The sequence below is a fragment of the Erigeron canadensis genome, chromosome 6, assembly GCF_010389155.1.
Source record: "Erigeron canadensis isolate Cc75 chromosome 6, C_canadensis_v1, whole genome shotgun sequence".
Classification (NCBI taxonomy): Eukaryota; Viridiplantae; Streptophyta; class Magnoliopsida; order Asterales; family Asteraceae; genus Erigeron; species Erigeron canadensis.
In genome coordinates this window covers 31,708,562-31,736,035 of record NC_057766.1, presented here as the reverse complement: position 1 = coordinate 31,736,035, position 27,474 = coordinate 31,708,562, and the positions used below count along the sequence as shown (strand labels likewise).

Here is a 27,474-nt window from a genome sequence, read left to right as displayed (position 1 = left end):
AGTCTTGACTAACTATTAACTGTCGTCTTGGCTGGTGATAATCACGACTTTAATGTTGCAATCTTTTATTTCGGGACATGATATTAATACTGATCCCCGTGATTTCTTTCAACAAATGCTTCATTACGCGGACCATAGATCATTGACTTCCCGGAAAATACATTAATCTTATGATTAGTTAATTCATATATATATATATATATATATATACTATACATATGTTAGTCGTATACATACCATAATGATTTGGACTGGTAAAGTTATTAAAGTTTATACGTGAACAATAATACTATACGCGCGTTTGCATTTTTACAAAACACAAGAATCAGATAGTATAATACAACTTATTTAATTTAATATATATATATAACGCTGAATTGAAATTAACTTTTTCTATTTTAATAAAGGTACTATACGTGTGCACAGTACCTACGTGTCTATCGATATCTCTCATGTATCAAATTAATTGACCTTAACAATCGTATATATACTACAAAGACCACATGGGAGTCAGTATATATGCTTTCCGGCATTCAAACACGTGTTCGTAGCTTACACGGCAAGTCGTCAGTACCATTACGTATTCCTCTAATAACTGTACCTAGCTCCTCCGCCACCACGTACTTCGTCCAACTCCAGCATCATCTACCAGCCTATATATATATATATATGTATATATTTTTATACACAGTACGTACTTCCCTTACTAATATATAATTGTATAAAGAATGTACGTAAAATAGACAATGTAATCTTGAAATATAAATTGCAGCAGTGAAAAACATAAAATTAATAATTAGCATATATTGAAGACCTAACGAATTTAATAAATTAAAACTATAATATATAATAGTAACGTAATACGAGTATTATTCTAGCTACACCTTTGTTTATATATTAGAAACAGTTCTTCTTGTGATAATTGAATCACAATCAATTGTGTTTATTTAACTATTCATTAATAATCATCATCTTCATTACCCGTCCTAGTTTTACTTTTAAAATATTTTTCTTTCAACTTTGACAGTATCATTTTCCTTGCTTAATCACTTGAATCCACTCGAAACGGCCTTCCAAAGGAATATCATTGATGATGTCGTAATTATATCTGCAATTGATAACATCATTTCAAATTATTCAGTAAAAAAATTTGGAAAATAATTAATCCGCCAGTGATTATATATAATTAGCTTAATATAGTCACTGACTTGTCTTTAAACCGTTTGGTTAAGGGTTGTTGTACTGTAGCAAAGTATTCTTCGAGTTCAGCTTCGGGTGGCATCTTCTCCGCCTGCAACTGACTAGCATTACTATTTATCTTCACCAATGACGACGGCTTCTTTGTTGTCTCTGATTCCGGTTTGTCTGATCCTGTCTTGAACTGAATCTTTGATGTTATGAAAAACGAGTCATCACTGGATTAAATAGTTAAGAATAAAATTAAAGTTAGCGCCTTAATTAAACTATCAAAAAGGTGTGAGTCGTTCAAGTATCACGTACTTATATCGTTATATATCCGTGAATGTATATTTGTTTTATGTATAAATAAAACATAAATAAATAAAAGACGCCAGCTGCAGCAAGAGCTAGCTAGTAGAGTTTTAGTTTTAATTAAATTGTGTCAAGAAGTTACTATTACGGACATAGTTTTGGATCACAAATAATACTCACGTATTATTTTCTATGTCATGATTGTAATTTAAGTAATGCATATAGAGGAAACGACATGAAATAGGTAAATTAAGTAAATTAATCTAGCTAAAATTAAACCTTTCAATTCTTCTGTCTAAATTATTTCTAGTAGATGTTTCAGCTTCAACACGTTCCTCCTGCAAATTAGCAAAAAAGCAAAAAAAATTACTATAATTCATGATCACACAATAGTAGTCACACCAGTAATAAGCATTTTATAATTAAGATTATTATATAAATCATACACATGTTACATACAAAAAAAATAATAATAAAAAAAAAATAAACTAGCTAGCTAGTACCTAGTAGCTACAAAACATGCATATATATACGAGTATTAATTACCTTATCTACATCTGAAACATTCAGTAGTTCTTCATGAACTGATGATCTAGTAGTAGTAGTACTAGAGCAACAAGATGCTTCAACACCGCTAGATCTAGTAGTGCTCGTGCTAGCAGCATTAGTCGAAAAATCGTTTTGCTCTTCCTCGAGTGCTGAAGTAGCAGTAATGTAAATACGATCACAAGCATTATTAGTTTGCACTAATGTTAACAAAGGTGACTTCAGCTGGTTCTCATAATTACTACTTAGCTTCCTTCTCTTCACTACTACTGATACCGAATTATTTTCTCGATCATCGTCACTTGTTTCCTCCCTCCTGCTCATTGCTTTAGCCCGAGCTCTAGTTCGGGCTCCTATATATGTAAACTCCATGTATATGTAACCCCGAGCAGCTCTAGTTTGGGCTTTTAGTTAGTTGTGAGTAAGATCCTCTTAATGATGCTGGATATGATGATGTACTCCGAATTTTTTTGGGGGAGGGGGGGCTATAAAATTGATTGCTTGCTCTTGGACAGCTAGCTAGCTACTTTATCGATTCATCACTCGTGTGGTCCTCACTTTCACGCTCTCTTTTTAATTTCTCTCTCTGCCTTGGTGTTAGGAGTATGACATTATCTACAGCAGGCGCATATCGTATCGGTGACAAGGACAAAGTCGCAATTACACTCCCGACAAACGTCTCACTTGGTTAATATATATAAAGTAGTTTGGATTTTCTTTGCCAATATTATATTCCTAGTAAACCTTTGGGGTTACTACTCCATATATTTTTTATTTTTTTGAATAGTGAAGTAAATAATTGACGACGTAGGAAAGAGAAAATAAACAATTGAAATTGTTAGATTATAAAAATACACAGGAATAATTCTTCTAATAACCATTGATTAAAAAAAATATCAATAATTAAGCAATTTCACAGACAATAACACACTTATGTATAGGGAGAAAAGAAAAGAACTTTTCATATCATAAAAACTATTTCTCTAACAAAACTTACCTCACATTTATAGAGGGAATTATGAGAAGGAAATCATAAAGTTTAGGACTAAATTAAACACATTAACAATCCGAAGAGTCAAACATAAAGGAAGTGGTATCCGAAAAGTTCCTCATCATTCTCCCACGCTTTGAAAAGAACTCGACCTCGAGTTTTTACCTCCTTAACCACCTGGATCGAACTCAGCGTGATTCCCATTCACCAAAAAGTTAACTTGTGGACTAACAATGCATGAGGATGTCTCGGTTTTACTTGCTTGAGATACAAACAAATATACTCTAGCATCTTTTACAATTTTTGGAATATGAAAATTTATCAAAATTCCACTATTACCCATCGCGGCCTTACCAAAAGCATGTATTAACCTTGGCTAGGCTAGGCTAGACTAGGCTAGTATTGATCACATATTCATATTCCATGTATTGTTCACATGGAACATTGAACTTGGCTAGGCTAGTCCTGGTTAGATCATACGTACCAGTCATCCAACAATACCAATCCTCAACAAACTGCAGTAATTTCAGAAATTCATAACTCCTTGGAGAAAACACCAATCGAAAATTCCAACGGTAAAATCGTGCGTCGATGAGCCTTAGATCACATATCCAATAATCAGAGAGATCCAATGGTGAATGAATATGTACAGCCTTTTTTCCCGCAACTGCGCAAGCCTGGACAAAATTAAACGGATTTTTGGGTATTTTTCGAGTTGGCATGAGATCTTCATTGATCTTCTCACCATATAGACAACCATCAAACCCGAACCAAAGACACCAATCCCCATCCTTGTATTCATCATAAACGGGTGGATAATCATAGATTATATCATCACGAGAAGGCATCTTGAACACAATTTTCGGCTCTAATACCAACTGACATAGGGGGAAAAAAGGGATGAGCAATTGAAACCTGTTGATTCTAAAAATACCCAGGAACAATTCTTCTAATAATCATTGATTCAAAAGAATACCGATAATTAGGCAATTTCACACACACTTGTGTATAGGGAGGAAAGAAAAGAACTTTTCATATCATCAAAAACTGTTTCTCTAACAAAACTTACCTCCCATTTATAGAGGGAATTATGAGAAAGAAATCATAAAGTTTAGGTCTAAATGAAATACATTAATAATCTGAAGAGTCAAACATAAAGAAACTGGTATCCGAATAGTTCCTCATCAATAATGAACCAATAGCTGGTTCATGAATCATGACTAAACAATCTGTTTTTATTTCCTTAATTTATTGCTTCTTGCGTTCTGTTTCGTGCTATTAAGCTCTCTACTATTAATTCATAAATACAATAACATTTTTTGCGTGTTTACTAGAAATTATTGATACGCCCTAGCTGGTGGTTGCTTATTAGTAGTCTAGTTGTCTACATGCATTCTAGTTTTTAAGTCGAGAAAAAGTTAAAAGTTGAAGGTAATAAACGTATTTAAAAAGGCTGGAAATGTGAGAGGTAATTTGCTTTATAAAGTATTAAAGATAACTACAACGATGTACGGTCTACTAATCTTTATCGATTAGCCGAACGAGAAGTGCAAGCAATATTAATCTTTATCGTTCTTATATATATATATATATATTAGGTGGGTTAAATAAGGAACAAGCAATCAAAAAAGTACAAGGGGATCAATCTCCACCGTTGGATCGGGAGATCGGATGGAATGAGAAGATGATCTCCGGCGACATCTCCAGCCATCTTTATCGGATCTAATCACCACAGATCATCTCCGGCGACATCTCCAGCAACCATCAGTTTCATTTTTCGGTGGATACGGTACGAGCGTTGCCCTCATCCGTTCTAAAATGATTGTCACCGAACGCATATGGAGATCGTATGGATTTGATGGGCGACGATCCAAGAGATGGTGGCGGTTTGATACGGTACGAGCGTAGCCCTTGTTGCCGACACCGGTGGTCGGAGATGATGGTGGTGGCTGTGGTTGTCTTGCCAGAGAAGAAGGAAGAAAGAGGAGGTGGTGACCATCACCGGAGAAGGAGATGGCGGCGGCGGTTGTTGTCTCGACGGTGAAGAAGGAAGGAGGAGGAAGATGCTTGATTAGACGATTGGGATAGATCCCCTACTTTTTTTTACCCCATCCTCAATTTATCTTTCCATATATATATATATATATATATATATATATATATATATATATATATATAAGGGTAATTGGATGGGAACCCCCTGATCCCATGTACCATTTGGTACCCACTAATCCCCCAACTAGGTTAGTGTCCAGGTGAATCTCAACCACTTAATAATCCCCTGATATATATCATTCCATTAAGATAAATGGACTAGAACAACCTTTGTTTTAATTTTTTAAAACCAATTTAAACTGATTAATTGACCGTTTTCTTATGCTTAAACTTATTGATGGTTGAACTAATGAGTTTCTTTTCTTTAGTATAAGAGCCCAATACTACTGATAGCTTGGTAGCATTTTGAGTAACTCTTCAACGTGGTGTTCTGACTGAAGAAGTAGGGGCCACAACCGTTGTCGAATCTTATACATACTAGTAATGGATAACTGTATATGGATCGATGGACTTATGAGCCTTAATTTTTATAAAGAGCGATATTTTGAAAAAAGTTTATACTGTCTTTCCGATGACGTGAATATCTATGATACTTTTGATTGGCTTTGGAATTGTAAATTTGTATATGTTTCGACCATGACTATTTGTTACGAGTACTATTTTTAAGTAGATTCTAAGTATATTTTTGTTAATTTATAAAAATCTGTTAGCACTTTCAACATGAATAAGGGGGTGTTTGGGATTACTTTTTTAACTTGATTTTTTGATTATTGCGTTTAGAAATCCCTAAAGATCTGTTTGAAATGTTTGGTAAAAAGTTATCAAAAATTGATTTTCTACGTTGTGGAGGGATCAAAACGTAATAATCTATAAGTAAGTCCTCTTCTACTGCACCAAAACACAGCTTCGAATATTTGTTCTCTCACCATTTAATTTACCATGATACCCTTTAATAACAACCATTTCTCGCAGCCTTATTCATAATTTCACATGACCTAGTTCATTTAACAGCTTCAAGTTTTATATAGCTCTAAGGTAATGAATTAAACTTTTTTATATTATCTTTAATTAATTTATTCAAAGCTTACAAAAACAAAAGTCGGGGATTATCGTATTATTGTTACCAGATGGGTACCCGCGCAATGCGACGGCGGTGGCAGCAACGGGTGGTACTAGTGGCAGTGGTGGTAACGATGTGGATATTAATCTAAAAGTAATTGACGTAAATGGTAGTATAGTTATTTTATGGTTAAGAGATGTATCTTTTGTAAATAACTTTATTAAGAACTAGCATGGTACCCGCACGTTGTTGCGGGATACCATGGTAAAGCCTTGTCATTTGGGGCTGTATGTGTGAGCCTCAACGATTTGAAATTAGCATGCGTTTGGGGCTATGTGCAAGCCTCAACGATTTTTCCTTTTGCGCGATGAAAAAGCATTGGTAGACGTATCGATTTTTGCCATTTGGGGTCTGAAAGGTTTGTTAACAAAATGGTAGTATGAAAATTTTGTGTAAAATGAAAGGTATTTATATACAACTCAAATAAATCATGGCATTTTAATTATGGAAATTATTATCAAGTTTGTTCAAAAAGTTTGTAAAGTTAGAAATTATATATGCCGTGGAACTTTTGTGAAAGTTTGTAAAGCATTCGGAATTTTTGTTCAAAAAGTTTGTAAAGCTTGTTCAAAAAGTTTGCCATTTAATTGATGATTTTAAATCAAGTATGATCATCAATCAATATAATAATATAATTATCATAATTAGTTTGTGTGCATAATACATATAGATGAGTTGTCATCATAACTGAAAACTTATAATCAATAAGAATAAATTAATAAAATACCATAAGAAGTGATAGATGAAAAGGGAGGGCTATATTTGTTACGTGATTTATTAATAAGTGGGGGCTAAATTTGGACGTGAATTAATAAAATTACCGTAAATGAGCTGGCGCATATATTTGTTACGTGATATGTTAATAAGCGAGGGCATAATGGACATTTTCCCCATGTAACTTTCAACAGGGGCTATAATTTTTAATATGTAGTATAGATTTTATAGAGATATTAGGTATAAATATTGAAAATTAATTAATAGAGGAGATAGATAGTCTGGATAAATATAGGTGCAAAATATTTTAGGGATATATTTGGTAGATTTGGTGTGCGAGTTAGGAATATGTTGAAAATTAAGGTTATTTTGGGTATTTTAAAGGTAGAAAGTTGAAAATAGGGGAGAGTAGTTTGTTTATTAATATAGTATAGATATAGATATAGATACATATAGATTGTGATTTATTGGTTGTACAATCTTTGTATACTCCATAATTTTTTTTTCTTTATTACAGTAATTATTAGGGGTGAGTAAAAACTGAACCGGAAAACCAAAATCCGAAAAAACCCGACAAAACCGAACCAAAAAAACCGAAAACCAAACGAAATCCATTGGTTTGGTTTTTGTTTTCTAAAAACCGAACGGATCGGTTTGGGTTTCGGTTTCATATGCCAAAAAACCGATCAAAAACCGAACCGAATCAATTATATATTAATTATTTAATATTTATATCATATTACATTTATATTTATTTCTTATAATTTGTAAATATGTTAATATATTTAAACTTTTTGTCTTTTTAGTATACAAATGTATATAAATTATATGTTTTAGATGAAAACGTACAAGAAAATCAATTCGTTTTATAAAAGTTATATCAATTTTAACACCTAAAAAATATAATTAGTCGATAAAAAACATCTTTATATTTTAATTTCTATATCATAATTTTTTTTGTTAACAATTGAAAATTAAATTTATAACATAATAAACAAAAAAGTTAAAAAAAAATTATAATAAAAACAGAACAAAAACCGAAACCGATCCAAACCGAACCAAAAAAATGACAAACCGAACCGAACAAAAACCGAATCCAATGGATTGGGTTTTCTAAAAACCGAATGGATTGGTTATGGTTTCGGTTTTAACCAAAAACCGAACCAAACCGATCCATACTCACCCCTAGTAATTATTAGTGGTGTTGCCTGTTTGTTTAATGGTAAACTCAAGTGATACAAAATCTCAAATCATGCCGATGCTATTGCTTCTTTAGAGTATCCAAATCATGAAATTTTATGTTTCTGGCTATGGCTTTTTCGTGTGGCATATGAAATTATGAATCACCTCAGTTGGAGTGCACATAATTGAAAAGATTCATAGTTAATTACCTGCATATTTGCACCATGCTTGTTGCTTTTCCGATTCACCTACAGAACTTGTTGTTAGGGGCTAATTGAGTTTCACCGTAATGACCACTTATTTATACCCTTTTTGTCATTTTACTCTTTGACTTTTTCAAGTATACTAATTTGCCAAACACTTAAAAGTTAATTATCTGATTATTATGATTTCAAACAACATAATCAAATCCAAACATTAACGGCCAATAATACGTTTTGTTACAGTTAATTATCTGATTCTGATTATTTAAAACACATAATTTATTTTAAAAAAGTAATACCAAATACCCTCTACGTTGATAAGCATTTGTTACCCGATTTAACCAGTAAACTTTTTTCAAAACCCGGCCGATTAGATTAAGTACCACTTATTAAAATATTGGAAACAACACACCACAACATATCATAACATGAGGAAAATACTCACGGCAGATGATAGAAAAGCCGATTTAGGAATGTCGTGTCCACACCTTTTTCACACTCTCTTTTCGTTGTCATGACAAGCGTTCCATCAACAATCCCAAACAACATGCCATGGGTGTACCGTGTACGTACTACGTACCACCCCACTCCAACCTCCTCTCTCTTGTTTTATATGTCAATATGAATGTCAATCTTAACACTATAATAGATTAAAAAAAAAATCAATAACATTTGTTGATAAAAGTTCATATTTGAAAGTATAATTTTCATACTTAAAAGTTAAAACAGTGCATACATGTAAAAAATTAGCATACACTAATTAAATAATGTGAACATTTTTATCTACACTTTTAAATGTGAATCTTTAAAACTTGTTAAAATATCTATTAAACATTTTAACAAAAAAAAGTAATATTAGAATATTTGTATAAATCTACAAGTCAAAACGTTTGAACACAATATTTCACTTCTTAAAATTACGCAAAATAAAATGTATACAAATGGTTAACTACTTAACTTAATATATCGTATTGTATACTCGCTTGAAGGTTATGTGTTTAGCTAGCTATGAAGTGTATGTAGAAGAATTTAATTAGGGGTGTATTCGATTTCATATTCCCAAAATGCCTCATGTTTTTCTTATTAATGTTAAAAGTATCTTTCCAAATTAATATTGAAAATGGTGCTTTAAAACTGCTTATTTTTTGTGAGTATGCAAATCAGCAACCGTTTACTCGTATAATTTAATCTACTAATTTATAATACTCATTACTTATTACTTATTGCATTTTAATATGAAATATTGTATGTTAAAAGTTAGTATTAATTTTTCATTAATAGTCTAATTTTCATGTTCAGATTTAAACTAACCCGAGACCTCTTTAACTAAAGCTCCCCTTTAACTAGAGCTCACTGGCTCCGATACAATCTGAGTTAGCAAGTTGCAACTTTACAAAAATCAATGCGTTTATTGGGCCATCAAACTTAGCGGGCTTACGACTTTGAAACGAAATACTCCGTAAGCATAACCGCTTAAGCCCAAAAAAAAAGGTAACAAAAAAGAAAATGACTAATCCTCCTAACAAACACTACAAGAAAAATATTAATTAGTGATGACTTTGCTTAGTGACGATTAAAATTTAGTCACTAATAACCTCAATTAGTTACCATTAAGAAAAAGTGGTCATTAAATTTGGCCACTAAACAAACTTAGTGGCCAAAAAATAACATTTTTTCGTCTCTAAACAAAATTAGTCACAGACCTTTAGTGACGAAGAGTGACAAAAAGTGACCACTTAAAATTTGGTCACTAATTTATCATAATGAGCAAATTTTCGCCACTAATTTTGTTTAGTGACCAAATTTTGGTCATTATGATAAATTAGTTACCAAATTTTAAGTCGTCACTTTTCGTCACTAAAGGTCTGTGACTAATTTTGTTTAGAGACGAAAAAATGTTATTTTTTGGCCACTAAATTTGTTTAGTGACCACTTTTTCTTAATGGTAACTAAATGAAGATATTAGTGACCAAATTTTAGTCGTTACTAAGTAAAGTCGTCACTAATCAACATTTTTCTTGTAGTGAAAATAGCTTAAAAATACTCCTAAAGAAAGTGACATGTAATATCCATTAATTCTCTTTCCTAATCTTGCCCTCTGATTTTTTCACATGTCATCATTTAATAATTAAGAGTATTTTTAGGCTATTTTGTTAAGAGGATTAATAATTTCCATGAATCACGGGAGATTGGGAGCCATCATGATTAAAGCATCAGGTTTATATATTTTTTTATATATACATGTGTTATGTGAATCAATTTTATATACTTGTATTATTAGCTGAAACTTCATGCATCATTTTTATAAATAGATCACAAATTGATTATTATCAAATTAAACTACTGAACTAGCAATTGGTAACGTTAATTTTTACAAGTATATACAACTTGTCATTTATTAACATTAACTTGAAACTCATTAAGAGTTCATTATTAATCGACTTGAAACATATAAAAGAGTAAAATCACTATTCAAATGATAAAGTTTGCTACTCGATGAATATATATGAAGAATAGTTTAACCAAATATAACAAAAAATAATCAAAAATAACTTAATTTTTTTTAACATTTTCAACATCTTATTGATATTTGATCATAACATGAAACTATTCGAGTCCTACAACAAAAAGTTTGTAAAAGTTGCAAATAATCGATCACAAGTAATTAAAACTAATATTACATGATGTAAAATAACATGAATATATATATGATCCATGACTAGCAAATTAATTTATTTCATGGTACGGGTCATTAAACCCATGAACTCATCAATATCAATCATCCCATCACCGTCGGCATCCGCACCTTTAACCATTTTCCGGCAAGACTCTAAGCTACATTTCTCTCCTAGCTGCCTCAACACTTGCACAAGCTCCTCGGCAGTTATTTTCCCGTTTCCATCTAAATCAAATACCTTGAAGGCGCTTTTTATATCGCTTGTCTTGACTCCACCATCTGACTTTTGGGCCTCCATGAACTCATCAAAGTCCACGAACCCATCACCATCGGTATCTATGGTTTGAAAAGCCTTGGTCACTTCTTTTTTAGCGTTTTTGTTACCAAGTAACCCCACGGCCAAAGTGTACTCTTCTTTGGAAATCTTGCCGTCTTTGTTCTTGTCAAATTTGTTGAACACACGTCTCATTTCGTCTATGTTTGGCTCGAAAGCAGCAGCCGGTGAAGTGAATTTCGACGGCCGGAGTGATTGATTTGGTGGTGGTGGTGATTTAGGGGTTGATGATTTCTTTGAAAGACCATATTTGAAACTAAAGAAACTACTCTTGCTTGACATTTTTGTGATATATGAGTTTTTGTTTGACAACATGAAGTGTATATATATGGTTTTTTTCTCTTTTTATATATGACCATACAATCATGACATGACACCAGTATCAACTTATGTGGTGGTATTCTGTTTTTGTTTTGTGGCCATACAAGCATCTTAACAAACATTCTATACTTTAGAACTAAATTAACAACTTGCCCCTTATAGTCCTCCCAACTCTGCTTTTTAACATGTAGAAAACACTAGGAAAAAAGAACGGCCCGCCGCCTCGTAAGTGTCTTCTTAAGCCGTTGAAACACAAATTCGCGGACGTCCCACTTGGTAAAGACTTTTATCTCTTAAGAAAAAAGTCTATAGTTTTTTAAAGAAAATCTTATGGTTGGTTTTCTTGTCATAGTATATAGGACTAGTACAATAAAAAAAAATATATATTACGACCAAAGAGCCTTGGTCTAGTAACCGTTATTAAGGTAACACATCAACCTATAAGTTGTAAATTCATCAATTAGAGCTGATAACAATATTGATATCTATCTTTCTATAAAAATAACTCGTAAAGGTTTAACACTTGTATTATTCTTTGTGCACGATTCACATACATTGAACCTTATATGTTGAACATTTAGTCAGGTCTAGCCTTCTGATGCGCTTTGAAAATATTAATTTAATGTAACTATATATTCTTAGAGATACGAATAAATATCTATATCTATCCCGCAATCATCATATAAAAAAAAAAAGAGAGAGAGAGACGAAATTCTTTCCGAGACATCCTCATTTATCAGGTGCATTATTAATTCATTAGTGTATGTTTTTGATAATTGTTCCGAAGAGACGTTATAGAAGATGTTACATCACCTTTTTTAATTATTGATAATTGTTCGGATATTTATATATATACTCGTATTAGAAAGAAAAAGAAGTGTAATTTTAAAGTAGAATCTTGATTCACTTTTTGATATAAGTACAATAGAGAATTACATAAATAATCATATCTTGAACTGGACTGGCTAGGCTGGTAAAGTGTCAACTTTATCTACACCCATGTGAAGTTAAGTGTCTCAAACTCTTCTAATAATTCACTTTCTTTAATACCTAAAGGTTCAACCGTTCAAACATATTTGAGCAAATAAATATCGTCTTGGACAGTCTGTTTTGAGATTTTATTAATGCTAATCACTTTTACTAAGAAGCCAATACATAACGATGCGACTCGGCTCATTTAGTATAGGTACTTGAAAAAATGTAAACGAATTGATCGCATATGACACATAGTAGGCTTAAAAATTTTATGAACATTTATAAGTCTAAAAATGTTTATTAAACTAATATATAAAAAGTAAGTAAATAACTGCTCAGTGCCGCCTTCTGCGGGTTTTGAGCCCTAATACCTCGACGGTGTATGAGGGAGGTTAAGATATAGGCAGACCTTATCTCTACCTAAATAGAGAGGCTGCTTCCAGTTTTTACCTAAATGATAGAAAAGACCCTTCAACCTTTGCATGAGATTCAACTAATATATGATACATGGATTATATTCCATTCTATTTTTTTCGTTTCATCTTCATCTACAATTTTGTCATATATCTTAACAAGCTTAGTAACTCGTGTACTGAAAAATATTTGCATATGTTATATATGTAAATCGATAAAGAAATATATGAACAATTATTAAAATTCAAAATATTCAAAAGTGAAGATAGATCCTAATGGAAGAGTAAAAGATCAATATTTAATTAAATGTGATCTCATAATTAATAAGAAATTTTAATAATTCAAGTATGTTTTTGTTTAATAAGAATCTATCACAATTTTCTTTTATTTATGTATAAGAGATATAAGAGATAAAAGATCTTATTCTGAAAGGGTTTAATATCCTGGAATGTAACAAACTTTGGACGAATGTCTATAGTATGAAATAAGTAAGTTGTGTTCATTGTAGGTAATCATCTTTAAATTATGTCCATTGTATGTAAAAAGACATACGTGTCAACCATATATAGCTGTCATTTGTTAGTTTTTTATTGGTCGAATATTTTTTTTACATACAATATACATAATTTAAAGATAATTACATACAATGAACACAACTTTAGTTATTTCACATTATAAATATTCGTCTAAAGTTTGTTACATTCCATAATATTTATCTAAATTCTGAAAATATATTTTTTCTGTTTAATTATGAATTCTATCATTCTAATGATGGTATGGCTTTTGTTTAATTATTTATATATTTTTATTATGGGAATTCTCTTAACACGCACAGTCGCACAACGCATAAGAAAAAAGATATGGTCCTACACTCCTACTCAAGAATCAATTTTCTTCTCTCGTATACGTGGGCCAAATTTACCTGGCGGAAAGTTATGGTTTGAGTTAGGCATCACAAACCCAACCCACAGGTTATCTTAAAAGAATCTTTTACCGAATGTTAGGGACATTGACAATTAATAAATAGACATGCACCAAAACTTATGAATCTATAAATAGAAATGACTAATATACACATATGTTCTTATCATTTACTTTCTAACTAGTGGGATACCCCGGCGTTGCCCGGGATCCCAATTTTATGTGTTTTAGTACTTTTGTTGTCTATATCTTTGACGTAAACAAAGTTAGTTTATAGTTAACTTATGACGAATTACACAAATTGATCAACAATGGAGTACTTAGGATGAGCCAACGAAATATTTTTAAGTGGTTTGTCCATCCTACCTTTTTTATAATATAAAGTTGGATTTTGAAAGTTTGCTAGTAACCAACATATGTTAGTCGTATAATAACTATTAAATTTATCAAATTATAAAACATTGTTTACTTATTAATTTATAGTTCTTATAAACCATTTTATTTACGTGAAATATATTTTTTATGACACAATTGATTTTGATACTTTGATGTTTACATACTAATTTTAGTACTATAAATATAATGAACAAATTGTTTACAATATAAAATGAAATCTTTTGGCTCATAGTATAACGCATCTGATATCTAAAAAACTGACACAGAAAAGCCCAACAACAAATTTTAGAATTAAATTAAAAACCAAAATTGAAAAGAAAAAAAAAATCAAAACTAACACGCATTAGAAGGAAAGGCTCCACGTAATACCCACCCACCTCCTAACTCCTCACCAACTATACAAGTATGTTTTTTGTTTTTTTTTGTTTTCTTAATATTATCACACATATATGTATGTGTCTCTCAAACACATAAATACAAAGTATTTTTTCTTTCAAATCTGAAGTTTGAAAAACTTTAACGACATTTTTTGATAGTGAAAAAGTGAGTTTCCGATCACTCGAACATGTGATCATGATGATTTCAAAGATTGATGAGATTTAGCGGTGGAGTAAGTGGTTATTTCGGGTGGGCGTCGCCATATATGTGACCATGATGATATAGACGATGATGACGTCTAGAGGCAGAGTAATTGGTTATTCCGAGCCGCCGCTGCCGCCCTCATCGGAATCCGCGGATCCAGGCGGCTGGAATGTTGGAGATATCATCTATTAATTGTTGATAATGAAGATCTCTTTGTGCCGATGGTTGTTCCGAAGTGGTTAAATCTCGCTTTCTGTATAGTACTTTCTTTTTGGTATTTTTTTTCCCTTTTTTATAGTTTAGATCTAGGAATGTTCATTATAATGATGTTGCCAGATCCGCCGCCGCCGTTGCTCATAGCGGTGAGTTTTACCGGTGGTGGTTACGGAAGTATTGTTTTTGTAAGTACATATCTTGTTGTTCATCCTGCATATTTGTTTGTTGCTACAAATTCGACTTGCTACAGTGCCAACTTTGAGTTGAAACAGTAGCGACTCACACTGTACCAGGTCGAGTTGCTACTGTACCGAGTCGACTTGCTAGAGTACCGGGTTGAGTTGATACAGTACCGGGTCGAGTTGCTAGAAAGCCAGCTTTGAGTTGAAACAGTAGCGAGTTGATACAGTACCGGTGACCCGACCCGCTACTGTAGCACCCGACTTTTGGATTGTTATATATATAATGCTCTATGGCATCTTTTAAGTGAATTTATGTAACATATTCCTTTCGCATAAAAGATGTTTAACTTTTTGTCCTTTCAATTAGTATAATTATATTTATCAAAATGTAGAGACACTGAGGTGGAAAAAAAAAACAAACCGTGTTGAACAAAGCCAGTTTAAAAACCTAAAACCAAACCCAATTTAAAACCGGTTTTTCAAACACCGGTTTGGATTAACCCAGTTGTTTGCAACTGGATTGAAAACCTTATTTTCAAACTAGGTAAAAATCAGATTTTTTAAAAATGTCGTTCAAAGAACCGGATCATGTCGATCAAAAACCAATTAGAAACTGGTTCGTGTATGGTCAAATTGGTTTTGGTCACGTTGACCAGTAACCGTTTGGGTTCGGTTTGGGCAAAATCCGGGGTTTTCGGGTACGGTTGTAAAGACCATCCATAAATAGTAGTTTTTTCATGTGATATAGATTTATGTAATCAAGTATGGAGACAAACTAATGTTTTGAATTTTTAGTTTTGTAACTGAATTAAAGCAAATAATAAATACTCAACAAGCTTAAACTAGTTATAAAAACTTTGTTTTTATATAAGGGAAATGCTAAATACAGCCTAAGGGCTGTATTTAACATGCATAAAAAAACTTGTACCTTTCATATTAAAAGTCCGTCCCCTGATTTTTATGGTAAATGTACAAACAATTTATGTATCTTAAACACAACTTTAAGGGGTGTATATAGCAAACCCCTAATCCAAGTTTTAGAGACATAAATGCCTTTATAAATATACTGTTCCACAAAGCTTTCGTGCTTTCAAGTTTCATCTCTATCAAATTAAACATTTTTCCAAGGCTATTTTTTCTGTTTAATAAGCTTTTGTACTTAATTGCCGCTCTGTCCCAAATTCCCAATCAGTTTTCCACAAGAAACCAACATATAAAAGAAACAAGTTAATTGGGCCATCAAAAGTCCCCACTTGAAGCCCAATAATTTCGTTTTTTTATAAACCCCTAATGCCCCATCAAGGCATCAACCAAGCCATAAATAGCCCAATAGCATAAAATGACCCAAAGTTAATCCATGCACTCGACTTTGGCCGAGCATAGGCTCTCAATACTCTGCAGGAAGCCAGGAAGCAGTCTTAGAGCAGTTTCCGAGCTCACATAACCGGCATCATGCTTGTTTTTAGAGAAATGGTGGATTTGTCTTCGGTAATTGTAATATATATGAACTTTACCCCTACTAATGATATCATACATAGCAATATTTAAAAGTAAAGATAATAGTGGTTTATTACAATTTGAACACTTGATGTACATGATCAAGACAAAAAGTAAGTAGCCAGAAAAAAAAATTATTTGAATACACAAAAAGTAAAAAAAATTGTTGAATACACAAAAAGTAAAAAATATTTTAATATACATAGCAGAGGTTTTTAGAGTTCGATTAACAAGTTAGCAACATAAACAAAGTTTATGACACTTCCATATACTAATTCACAACCTAAAATAGTAAGATGAACATTATTTTAAAACATGGTACCTATTTAGTAAAGACTAAAGAGTAATCTATATTTACAAATATTTTACAAAAGAAATTTATAAATATAAATTTCACTAATTATATCATGTTTATGTATTCCCTTTCTCTTTCTTTTACTTGGTTAGTTGGACCATTTCACATGACACATGTGTTTGTAAAAATATGTTTGTAAAATTTTGTCAACCTAACATTGCTCTTAAGTAAAGCTATAAATGAACTACTTACTAGTCAATTACTCAAATTTGACTTGCTTAAAGCTCTAATCATAATCAACTTGAATAAGCTCGAGTCAAGTTCAAGCAAATGAGATCGTTTAATAATTAAACTCGAGCTTTGAACACTATATGAAATGAAAATCGTGAACCAAAACGAGCTTAACCAAACATTTAACTTAATACATATAAATATAAAATAATCTAATATAAATTATTTAATAACTTTTTTTTTAATAAATAAATAATTTAATAACTATTAGTATGTATATATTTAAATATATAATTTAAAAATAAGTCATTTTTAGATATAATCATAATTGAATTTGTCCACAAAAAATCGTTAATGGAATAAATATAATTAAAAACTTAATTATTTTATAAACGAGTTGAACTCAAATTCTGCTTAAACTTCTAAGATTATACATAAGCCGAGTTCAAGTAAGAGTAATTATACTTTTAAAATACGACGTAAAATTATACAAACTTAATTTACGTTAAACTCGACTCGTTTATAGTCTTAACATTCGATAAGCTTTATATCATAACTTCGAGATACTCAATTTTTACACTCATGCAATTTGAAGTATTGATTTTTTCTAAAATTTTAATTTCTTTTCTAAAATTTTAATTTTCACATACGATAACTAACACCCAATGTCTTTTTTTATTGATTTTGGTCGTAACATCTCGTCGGTGTATGTAAAGGTTGAGATTTGTATGAGAGAGATTGTTTATAAGTTCTATTTAAATAATAGAAAAAGACTTCTAACTTTTTGTATGAGATGAGACTTGAACCCGAGACAAAAACTGAAACTATTTTTTCTAAAACATGCTAATTTTTTCATAAAATACAAACTTAAAGTTTAAAAATTAATATTGTAATATTGTATAGTTCTATATATTTTTTTAGAGAAAAAAACACACCGACCAAATATAGGTTTTGCATCAACGTGATTCTATTGTAATTGTATTAGTCTTCTCTCCACCTCCATTTTTCCCCCAAAATCAATACAATAAAAGTCCAACTCTCGGCCCTTACCGGTTGGTTTTAGGGCTTCTTTCTCTGACGTCTTTCTGTATCTATCTTCACCGCCCTATTTAGGTAAATTCCTCACTTCAATTTATTAAAGTTTCAATCTTTTAATTTTATATTAGAAAAAGCCCTAATCTTTATGCACCCCACACTGATTCATCTATATATATATATATGTATGTATTATTAATAATTATTATATGTGATTATTGTATCGATCATATGTATATGGTGTGATTATATTATTATTATTATTTTTGATTTGTCAGATATATAGACTCAGAGAGATCTGCTGAACAGAAGCTATTGTGTGTATGTGTGTTTTGATAGGATAATAGAGTAATATATAGTGTTAGGGTTTTGATGCGTTGTTGCGAATCGAATATAAGTTTTTCGGGTTGGATTGTTCGAGTATGGCCAATAACCATGGTGGTTCTGGATCCAAGTTTGTGTCTGTAAATTTGAATAAATTATATGGGCAGCAGTCAAATTCTAATCATCATCATAATAGTAATAATTATGGGCCAGGCCGGGTTAGAGTGGGAGGGAATGCTGCTGGTGGTGGTGGAAGTGGAGGTGGGATGGTTGTGTTGTCGAGAAATCGACCTTTGCAGAAGGCTATGCCGAAATTATCTGTTCCGCCCCCCTTGAACTTGCCTTCGTTGAGAAAGGAATATGAGAAAATTGATTCGTCTAGTGGAGGGGGAGGTGTGGCTGGTGGTGCTGGTACTGGGAGTGGGTCGAGGCCTAGTTCTTCGGGTGTGGGATGGACTAAACCGGGAAATGTTGCCTTGCAGGAGAAGGAAGTTGGTAGTGATACTTTGGTTTTGGACAGTGGGAGCTATAGTGAAGGTACAGTTAGGAAGGGAAGTGGTGCTTATATGCCTCCCTCGGCTAGGTTTACTGGGGGAGTTGGAAATGGAGATATGGGTTCGGCTCTTTATTCAAATGTGTCTACTTTTGAGAAGGCTATGGTGTTGAGGGGGGAAGATTTTCCGTCTTTACGGGCTGCTTTGCCTGTTCCAACTGGGCCTGCACAAAAGCAAAAGGAAGGATCTTTTCAAAAGCCGAAGCAGTTAGTTAGTGAGGAGTCATCCAATGATCTAAGAAACAGTTCTCATTTCGATACACCTGCTCGAATCCAACCATCCCATCGTGTTACCAATGCTGTGAATGAAAGTAGTGTGCAGACTCCAAGATCAAGCAGTGCACGTGTGGATCATGCTCAGAAGCAGGAAGACCCTCTGCCACTTGTATGGTTGAATCCGAGGTCTGATTGGGCTGATGATGAGCGCGATACAGGTCATGGTTTTGCAGGCAGGAATGACAGAGATCAGGAGTTGCCCAAAAGTGAAACATATTGGGATAGAGATTATGATGTACCTAGAACAAGCATTTTGCCAAACAAGCCACCTAATAATCTTTTCGAAAGGCGTGGTCAGCAAGTTAGTAGCATTGGGAAGGGGCCTACCTCTGATGTTCTTAAAGCCGAGCCTTTCCGGAGAGAGACAATTTTGCATGGTAAGGAAGACAGAGACAGCAACTCTTGGAGGAGTTCTTCTATCTACAAAGATAGATCTACTGCATCGCATGTTATGAACAATGGAAACAATGTCACCGTACCAGACAGTTTTAACAATAGCAAGTACATGCCATATTCAGGAGACAATGCTCATCATGGCCTGGTTACAGGCAACAGGGACCCTTCATATATGAGAAGGGATACAGGGCAAGGGAAACAAGGGGGGCAGCGACACTGGAATCACTCGGTAGAATCTCCTAGATACAGGAATGAAGGCTACCCGAATTCTGCAGTGTCAAAATCTGTTTTTAACTTGAGTGGAAAGGGTCTTTCTATTAATGATCCAGTGTTAAATTTCGGAAGGGAGAAATCTGCAAAAAGTGAACGAATTTACTTGGATGATTCTTATCAGAAAGACTTCGGTTCCAGTGGTTACGATGAAAGAGATCCATTTACAGGAAATCTAGTCGGAGTGGTCAAAAGGAAGAAGGATGTAATAAATCAAACAGATTTTCATGATCCTGTTAGAGAGTCCTTTGAAGCTGAACTTGAGCGAGTCCAGAAGATGCAAGAGATGGAACGACAGAGGATTGTTGAGGAACAAGAGAAAGCTCTGGAGCAAGCACGAAGAGAGGGTGAAGAGAGACAGAGGAAAATTATGGAGGAAGAAGAAAGACGAAGAAGGATGGAAGAAGAAACTCGAGAAGCTTCCTGGAGAGCAGAGCAAGAAAGATTGGAGGCCATTCAGAAAGCTGAAGAGTTAAAGATTGCCCGGGAAGAAGAGAAAAAGAGGATGTTTCTCGAGGAAGAGAGGAGGAAACAAGCTGCTAAACAAAAGCTTCTTGAGTTGGAAGCTAAAATGGCAAAGCGGGAGGCTGAAGTTGTAAAGACTGGTAATAGTGCTCATAATGGTGCAGACGATGAAGTCCTGGTTGGTGGAAAAGATAGTGATGCATCTGTGGATTCGGATCTTGATAACTGGGAAGTTAGTCAGAGAATGGTGGAAAGAATAACAACTTCAGCAAGTTCTGATTCATCTGCAATGGACAGGCCCTTCGACCGGCCTCATTTTTCCAGAGAAGCTTCATCTAGCTTTGTGGACAGAGCAAAACCTGTCAATCCATGGAAAAGGGATGCATTTGAAGTGGGAAGCAACTCATCTTTCTTAGTCCATGACCAAGACAATGGTCATCATAGTCCCCGGCGAGAAGCATCAACTAGCGGGAGGTCTTTTCAAAGAAAAGATTTTTATGGAGATGGGTATGCGTCTTCAAGGTCTCCTTATAAGGGAGGGATACAAGATCCCGATACTGACGTATTTCCTCATCTAGGAGAGCATGATCATAGGTGGAACTCTTTTGGGGATGGAGAAGCTTACGGCAGAAACAGGGATATTGAGTCTGAATTTTATGACAATGCTGGCGAGAAATATGGTGAAGTTGGTTGGGGACATGGGCATTCTCGTGGCAATACTCGTTCTCCTTACTCGGATCAGCTGTATATGAATTCCTATGGAAGGTCGCGATATTCCATGAAGCAGCCACGTGTTCTCCCCCCTCCATCACTAAGTTCCATTCCCAAATCTTCAGTGAGAGGGGAGAATGAACTCTCTGCTCCTTCAAGCTCTCTAGAATCGACTGCAAGAACCGGGAATTATGGGGGTCCCCAGGACAAGCTTGAACAATCTGATCTTGCTGATATTCAACAAGAAATTATGGCACAGAGGCTGGATAAGAATGAGACACTTAGGTGTGACTCACAGTCATCTCTCTCGGTCTCGAGTCCACCTAGTTCACCAACACATCTCTCTCATGATGAGCTTGATGATTCTGCTGGCTGTTCGGTAATACCAGGTGCAGCTGATGGGGAAACACTTGAACATGACATCGGGAATGATGAACCTGTGATGGTAGCATCGAAGTCTGTCTCAGCTGATGAGGATGAAGAATGGAGTCTTGAGAACCATGATGAGATGCAGGAGCAAGAAGAGTATGATGAAGATGATGGTTATGGTGAAGAAGATGAAGTGCATGAAGGACCTGATGGTAACATCAATCTGACCCAGGACTTCGAGCGTATGCATCTTAAGGAGAAAAACACAACTACTGTGATGGAAAATGTTGTCTTGGGATTTAATGAAGGTGTTGAAGTTAGAATTCCAGGTGATGAGTTTGACAGAGATATGAAAACAGATGATAATGCAGTTGATAAGCTAGAAGTCCCTACTGTCGTTGTGGAGAAGCCGGCGGCAGTTGATGCAGTGATCCTTGAACAGCCCCAGATTACTCATGTACCAACATCGTCTAGTCTCTTGGGCGATCCTTCTGTTCAACAGACGGTCCCATCTACCATTGAGATGACATCAAATTCTTCTTTGGGTCAGTCTACCGCACCTGCTTCATCTTCTCTTCCAAACCACACTGATTTGCCTGTTCAACTTCAGTTTGGGTTGTTCTCTGGCCCGTCGCTGATACCATCTCCAGTTCCAGCCATACAAATTGGTTCTATCCAGATGCCACTCCATCTTCACCCACCTGTTGGCACGTCCATGGGCCATATGCACCCATCACAACCACCTCCTCTTTTCCAGTTTGGTCAGCTGAGGTATACATCTCCTGTTTCTCAGGGGATTCTTCCATTGAATACACAACCCGTGGCTCTTGTTCAGCCAAACATTCAGCATGCCCATTTTAATTTGCACCAGAATTCAGCAAATTTTCTTCCTAATCAGTTTGTTCAAGAGATTCCTGCTACCAACATGAAGAAGGACAGTGGTTCGGGTGATTCGTTAAATAATCATTCTGGCAATGTTTCAACAAGGCCAAACCTGAGTCCTGATAATTGGACTGCAAGAGGAAACACAGAATACAATGGTATGGTAAGTAATAGTCGAAGTGATTATTCCCGTGCTGTGGATAACAGTATTGCATCAAAGACAGTTTCACAAATTGAAGAAAAGGGCCATGACACATTGCCATCATCTCAGGGTCTGTCTGGGGAAAAAAACATATCCATGTCAAGGGCCCCAGGCCCATCGTCTGCTAATAGGGGAAAGAGATATGCCTACCAAGCTCGGAATTCTGGTCCAAGATCATTTCAAGCTTATGAGCCATCGGGATCTAACGAATTTCAGAGGAAACATCGACGTCCAATTCAACGAACTGAGTTTAGAGTCCGGGAGAATGCTGATAGGAGATTGGGCATGCATTTTAATATTGCAGGGGATGACAAATTAAACAATAAAGGTATTGGAAGCTCTACAAGAAATGGGTATAGACGTCATATGGGTCCCACTACTTCGTTGAAGCGTGTTGTACCTGAGTCCTCGGGCTCCCAGGAGATGGTTCATGAAAACAGGCCAGGAAAAGAAACTGGAAGACCAACAGCAACAAAAACTCAGGCTACCTCATCATCCTCTGTTGAAGGTAACCTAAAGAGAAACATTCCAGAAGAAGATGTTGATGCACCCTTGCAAAGTGGTGTTGTACGTGTTTTCAAGCAACCAGGCATTGAATGTCCAAGTGATGAAGATGACTTCATAGAAGTGAGGTCAAAACGACAGATGTTGAATGATCGTCGTGAACAAAGAGAAAAAGAAAACAAGGCGAAATCACGTGTTACAAAGGTTTCAGCTTCTACACTTAAATGGCTCAATCTAATTGCTGGTGTTTATATTTATTTTTGCTGTTGCTTGGATATCTTTCTAATTTTCCTTTCTTAATTCATCAGCAACCACGAAAGGCTCGCTCTTTTGTTCGAGGCAATGCAGTCTTTGGAGGCTCAAATCAAATCTCTACATCGGTTGTTTCCGAAGTATCAAACAACATCCGATCTGATTTTGTTGGTTCTGATGGCCGTGGTGTGGTAAACAAGGAACCTTTGGCTCCAATTGGCACGCCAACTGTGGACGCTGGTGTTCAGACTGAGTTAAAATCACACACTAACAAGTATATATCCTCTCAAAGGAACTGAAATTATTATGGAAATGGAAAAGAGCATTATAAATCTGTACGTATTTCAGTAGTTAACCATATGCATTGCACTACAGGACCCTCCAAAGAGAATCCGCATCTGCAACTTCTGGTACTGTGGAAGATCATAGTTCAAATCTCATGTTTGAGACTGAGAATAAGGTTGTTGATAATGTTCAGACATCTTTGGGAGATTGGGGAAATGCACGGATGGATCAACAGGTGAAACCTTACCTTCGCAACGTTCTGTGTCAGTATGTTTTCATATATGCAGCTAGTATGTTCTGATAGTTTATTTCATGCTAACTAGTATATGTTGGCTTTCATATTGGTATCTTTTAATTGAAGGTTGTGAATCTTGAACTAAACTAATATAAGAAAAACATACAGGTCATTCCTTTAACTCAGACGCAACTTGATGAGGCTATGAAGCCTGAAAGGTTCAATACGACACTGATAACGTCTATTGGTGATCCTACCAACTTGGTCAGTGAACCCATTTTGCCGTCTTCATTAGTCATGACAAAGCCAAAATCGATTCCGTCTTCTACAAGCCCAATTAACTCTCTGCTTGCCGGTGAAAAAATTCAGTTTGGTAAGCGTATACTCCCAAAATGTTAAGATTTTATTTTTTATTTCTTGTGTTCTAATACTGATGATATAATATTATCTTTCCATTAACAGGGGCCGTTACCTCGACGACGGTACTTCCTCCCAGTAGCCGTGTTGTTTCACATGTGATTGCTCCAGGGTCCTTCCGTTCCGATGTCACTCAAAATAACTCAAAAACTGAAAAGGAATGTAACTTGTTCTTTAAAAAGGACGAGCACCCCACAGAAGATTGTGAGGCTGAAGTAGAAGCTGCTGCATCAGCCGTTGCGGTGGCTGCTATTGATACAAATAAAATCGTTGGCAATGGGACGGGACCGGCTAAAGTTTCAGGCACACCAACGCTTGGAGGTGCAGTTGAGGGTATCCAAGGAGGTAAATTACTAAATTTTTCGTATACAGTCACGGCTTTTAAAATGTCATTTTGATTGTTTAATTTCGATTTAACAATTCATCAAGGCTACTATGGTAAGTTGACAACAACTGAAACTACATTATTATAGTTACTTTCTTACTAGTCAATAAAAGATAGCTATTAGCCTAGCGGGTGGACTGTTGCTTCATTAATTGAAAGGCTTGGGTTCAAATTCTCCTTATCTATTTTTTCTATTATGCTTGGCTATATACGTAAAATGAATCTGTACACATTCGCGAAGTGCACATTCGCGAAGTGCGATTTTATCTTCTAGTGTTATTTATTTAGTTAAATATATGTTATATTTTGTAATGTTTTTCAGGATTGGCTGGGGAGCAACAATCTGGAAGTCAATCTAAGACCGAAGAATCTCTTAGTGTATCACTTCCTGCCGATCTATCTGTTGAAACTCCACCGATATCTTTGTGGCCACCACTAACAAGTCCGCAAGGCTCGTCAACCCAGATGCATTCTCATTTCCATGGTGCGGCACCTTCTCACTTTCCCTTTTATGAGATGAATCCTCCCATGATGAGCAGTCCAGTCTTTGCTTTTGGTCCACATGATGAAGCTGGTGGTACCCAGTCTCAACCCCAAAAAACCACTGGGTTGGGTTCAAGGCATTCTGGTCCCTGGCAAAACCACTCTGGCATGGACTCGTTTTATGGTCCTGCTGCTGGATTCACAGGTCCATTCATTGGTTCTCCTGGAGGTATTCCGGGTGTGCAAGCCCCACCACATATGGTGGTTTATAACCATTATGCTCCGGTAGGCCAGTTTGGGCAGGTTGGCTTGAGCTTTATGGGTACCACTTATATCCCGTCTGGAAAACAACCCGACTGGAAGCACGATCCGACGTCAACTAGTAGAGGTGAAGAAGACATGAATCCGATTAATATGGTTTCTGGACCTCGCAATCCTCCCAACATGCAGCCTCCAATCCAGCATCTTGCCCCAGGCTCTCCCCTTTTGCCCATGGGATCCCCGTTAACCATGTTTGACGTACCTCCATTCCAGGTAAAAGTTCAACCTCTTAACATGGTATTTTTGTATTGTAAATACTGGTGATACTGAAAACTCGTTCCAATATGTAACCAGACTGCACCAGACGTATCAGTCCAAACACGGTGGTCTCATGTGCCCACGTCACCTCTACATGTGATTCCTATGTCATTGCCATTACAGCAACAAGCAGAATCGATGAATGGACCTTCTCAGTTCAGCAACCATGGCGGACATACTGTTGACCAGTCAACATATCCTCCCAATAGGTTTCCTGAACCACAAGCTTCAACTCCGTCCAACAGCAATGGGCTGGTGTTCCCTGTTGTAAGAGATTCAACTATCACCCATTTTCCTGACGAACTTGGGTTGGTAGACTCATCTGGATCATCCATTTCTACAACATCTGCTTCGATTACAGTTAACCATATCACTTCAGGAACCACAAAGACTGTAGATGGTGTTCAAAGAGGTGGTGGTGGCAGCATCGGCATCAACAATAACGGTGGTAGTGGCAGTGCTGAGTTCAAAAATCAGCACCACCATCAGGGTAAGAATATGTCTTCTCAACAATACAATAATCATCCCGGTGGTTATGGTTACAATCAAAGAGGTGGAGGGGTGTCTCCAAAGAACAAATCTATGGGCCAATGGTCTCATCGTAGGACAGGGTTCCATGGAAGATACCAATCTATGGGAGCAGAGAAAAGCTTCCCACCGTCATCAAAAGTAAAGCAGATTTATGTAGCAAAACAGCCTGCTCCAGGTGGATCATCTTCAACCGTCAGTGAGTAATATCTGGTGCTGAAACATGATATTAATCCGGGTATGAATGATGTGGGATGTTGATTGGAGGTTTTTTGTTTGAGGTTTGATTGATAGAGTTTATGTTAGAAGTTGGTAGTGCAAGTCTGAAGTTGCAAACTAGAAAGGAAAGGGGTTTAGGGTTATATTATAATGTAAAATCACCAGGACCATGATTATTGTTTGTGGGTGTTTGATGTATTCAATTTATGTTCAAGACCCTGAGAATAATACTCCTCTTCATACCCTTGTCATGTTTCAATGTGTATGTAATTTTGACATCGTAAAAAGTAATATAAATGTTGCAGTTTTGCAAGTATCACTTGCATATGTTTGCCTTCTTTATTAATCGACCTTTCAAAAAGCATGCTCGTTCTTGAGGTCCTTAGATGGTCAAATTTTGATTTAGATGGTTCGTGTCTTCACATTTTTATGTTCATTGATTGTTGCCTAAGAGAGGCTTTAACCATTTGGCGGTTTAGCTTCATTTGTTTTTGCAATCATGTTTTGAAGGACGTGTCTTCTGGTTTTTGGTTTATTTGTTGTGTTGAATAGTTTAACTTTGGTGTTGCTTTGTAAAGACAATGGTTGTTTGATTTGCAATCTTTCTACCTTTATATTGGCTTCACTAGTTCAAATACCAAGTGTTTGCCTGGAGCGGCCGCTATCTCAAGATTTGTAACTTCCAGTTCCAGCTCAGGTATGTAAGATTGTAATGATCAAGAATTTAAAAGAGCACCTAAATGTATGTGTGGGTTCAAGGT

At 35.2% G+C, this 27,474-nt stretch overlaps 3 protein-coding genes across 3 annotated transcripts; 1 reads left to right on the top strand and 2 right to left on the bottom strand.

Moving 5' to 3' along the window:
* Window positions 1–822: 822 nt before the first annotated feature.
* LOC122606037 (cyclin-dependent kinase inhibitor 7-like) lies at window positions 823–2,503 on the bottom strand. Its single transcript, XM_043779004.1, has 4 exons — window positions 2,038–2,503; window positions 1,771–1,829; window positions 1,209–1,415; window positions 823–1,108 (listed from the first exon to the last, which is right to left on the bottom strand). Exons 1-4 carry the CDS (start codon window positions 2,407–2,409, stop codon window positions 1,030–1,032), a joined length of 717 nt encoding a protein of 238 aa, XP_043634939.1. The 5' UTR covers window positions 2,410–2,503; the 3' UTR covers window positions 823–1,029.
* An 8,338-nt stretch (window positions 2,504–10,841) lies between these two features.
* LOC122605511 (calmodulin-like protein 30) lies at window positions 10,842–11,636 on the bottom strand. The gene has a single exon (XM_043778465.1). It carries the CDS (start codon window positions 11,626–11,628, stop codon window positions 11,035–11,037), a length of 594 nt encoding a protein of 197 aa, XP_043634400.1. The 5' UTR covers window positions 11,629–11,636; the 3' UTR covers window positions 10,842–11,034.
* Window positions 11,637–18,293: 6,657 nt separating this feature from the next.
* LOC122603718 lies at window positions 18,294–27,029 on the top strand. The gene is made up of 8 exons (XM_043776503.1): window positions 18,294–18,456; window positions 18,657–23,534; window positions 23,639–23,856; window positions 23,958–24,102; window positions 24,271–24,475; window positions 24,565–24,864; window positions 25,227–25,921; window positions 26,003–27,029. The coding sequence occupies exons 2-8, from the start codon at window positions 18,801–18,803 to the stop codon at window positions 26,699–26,701; spliced, it is 6,996 nt and encodes a 2,331-aa protein (XP_043632438.1). The 5' UTR covers window positions 18,294–18,456; window positions 18,657–18,800; the 3' UTR covers window positions 26,702–27,029.
* The last annotated feature ends 445 nt before the right edge of the window (window positions 27,030–27,474 follow it).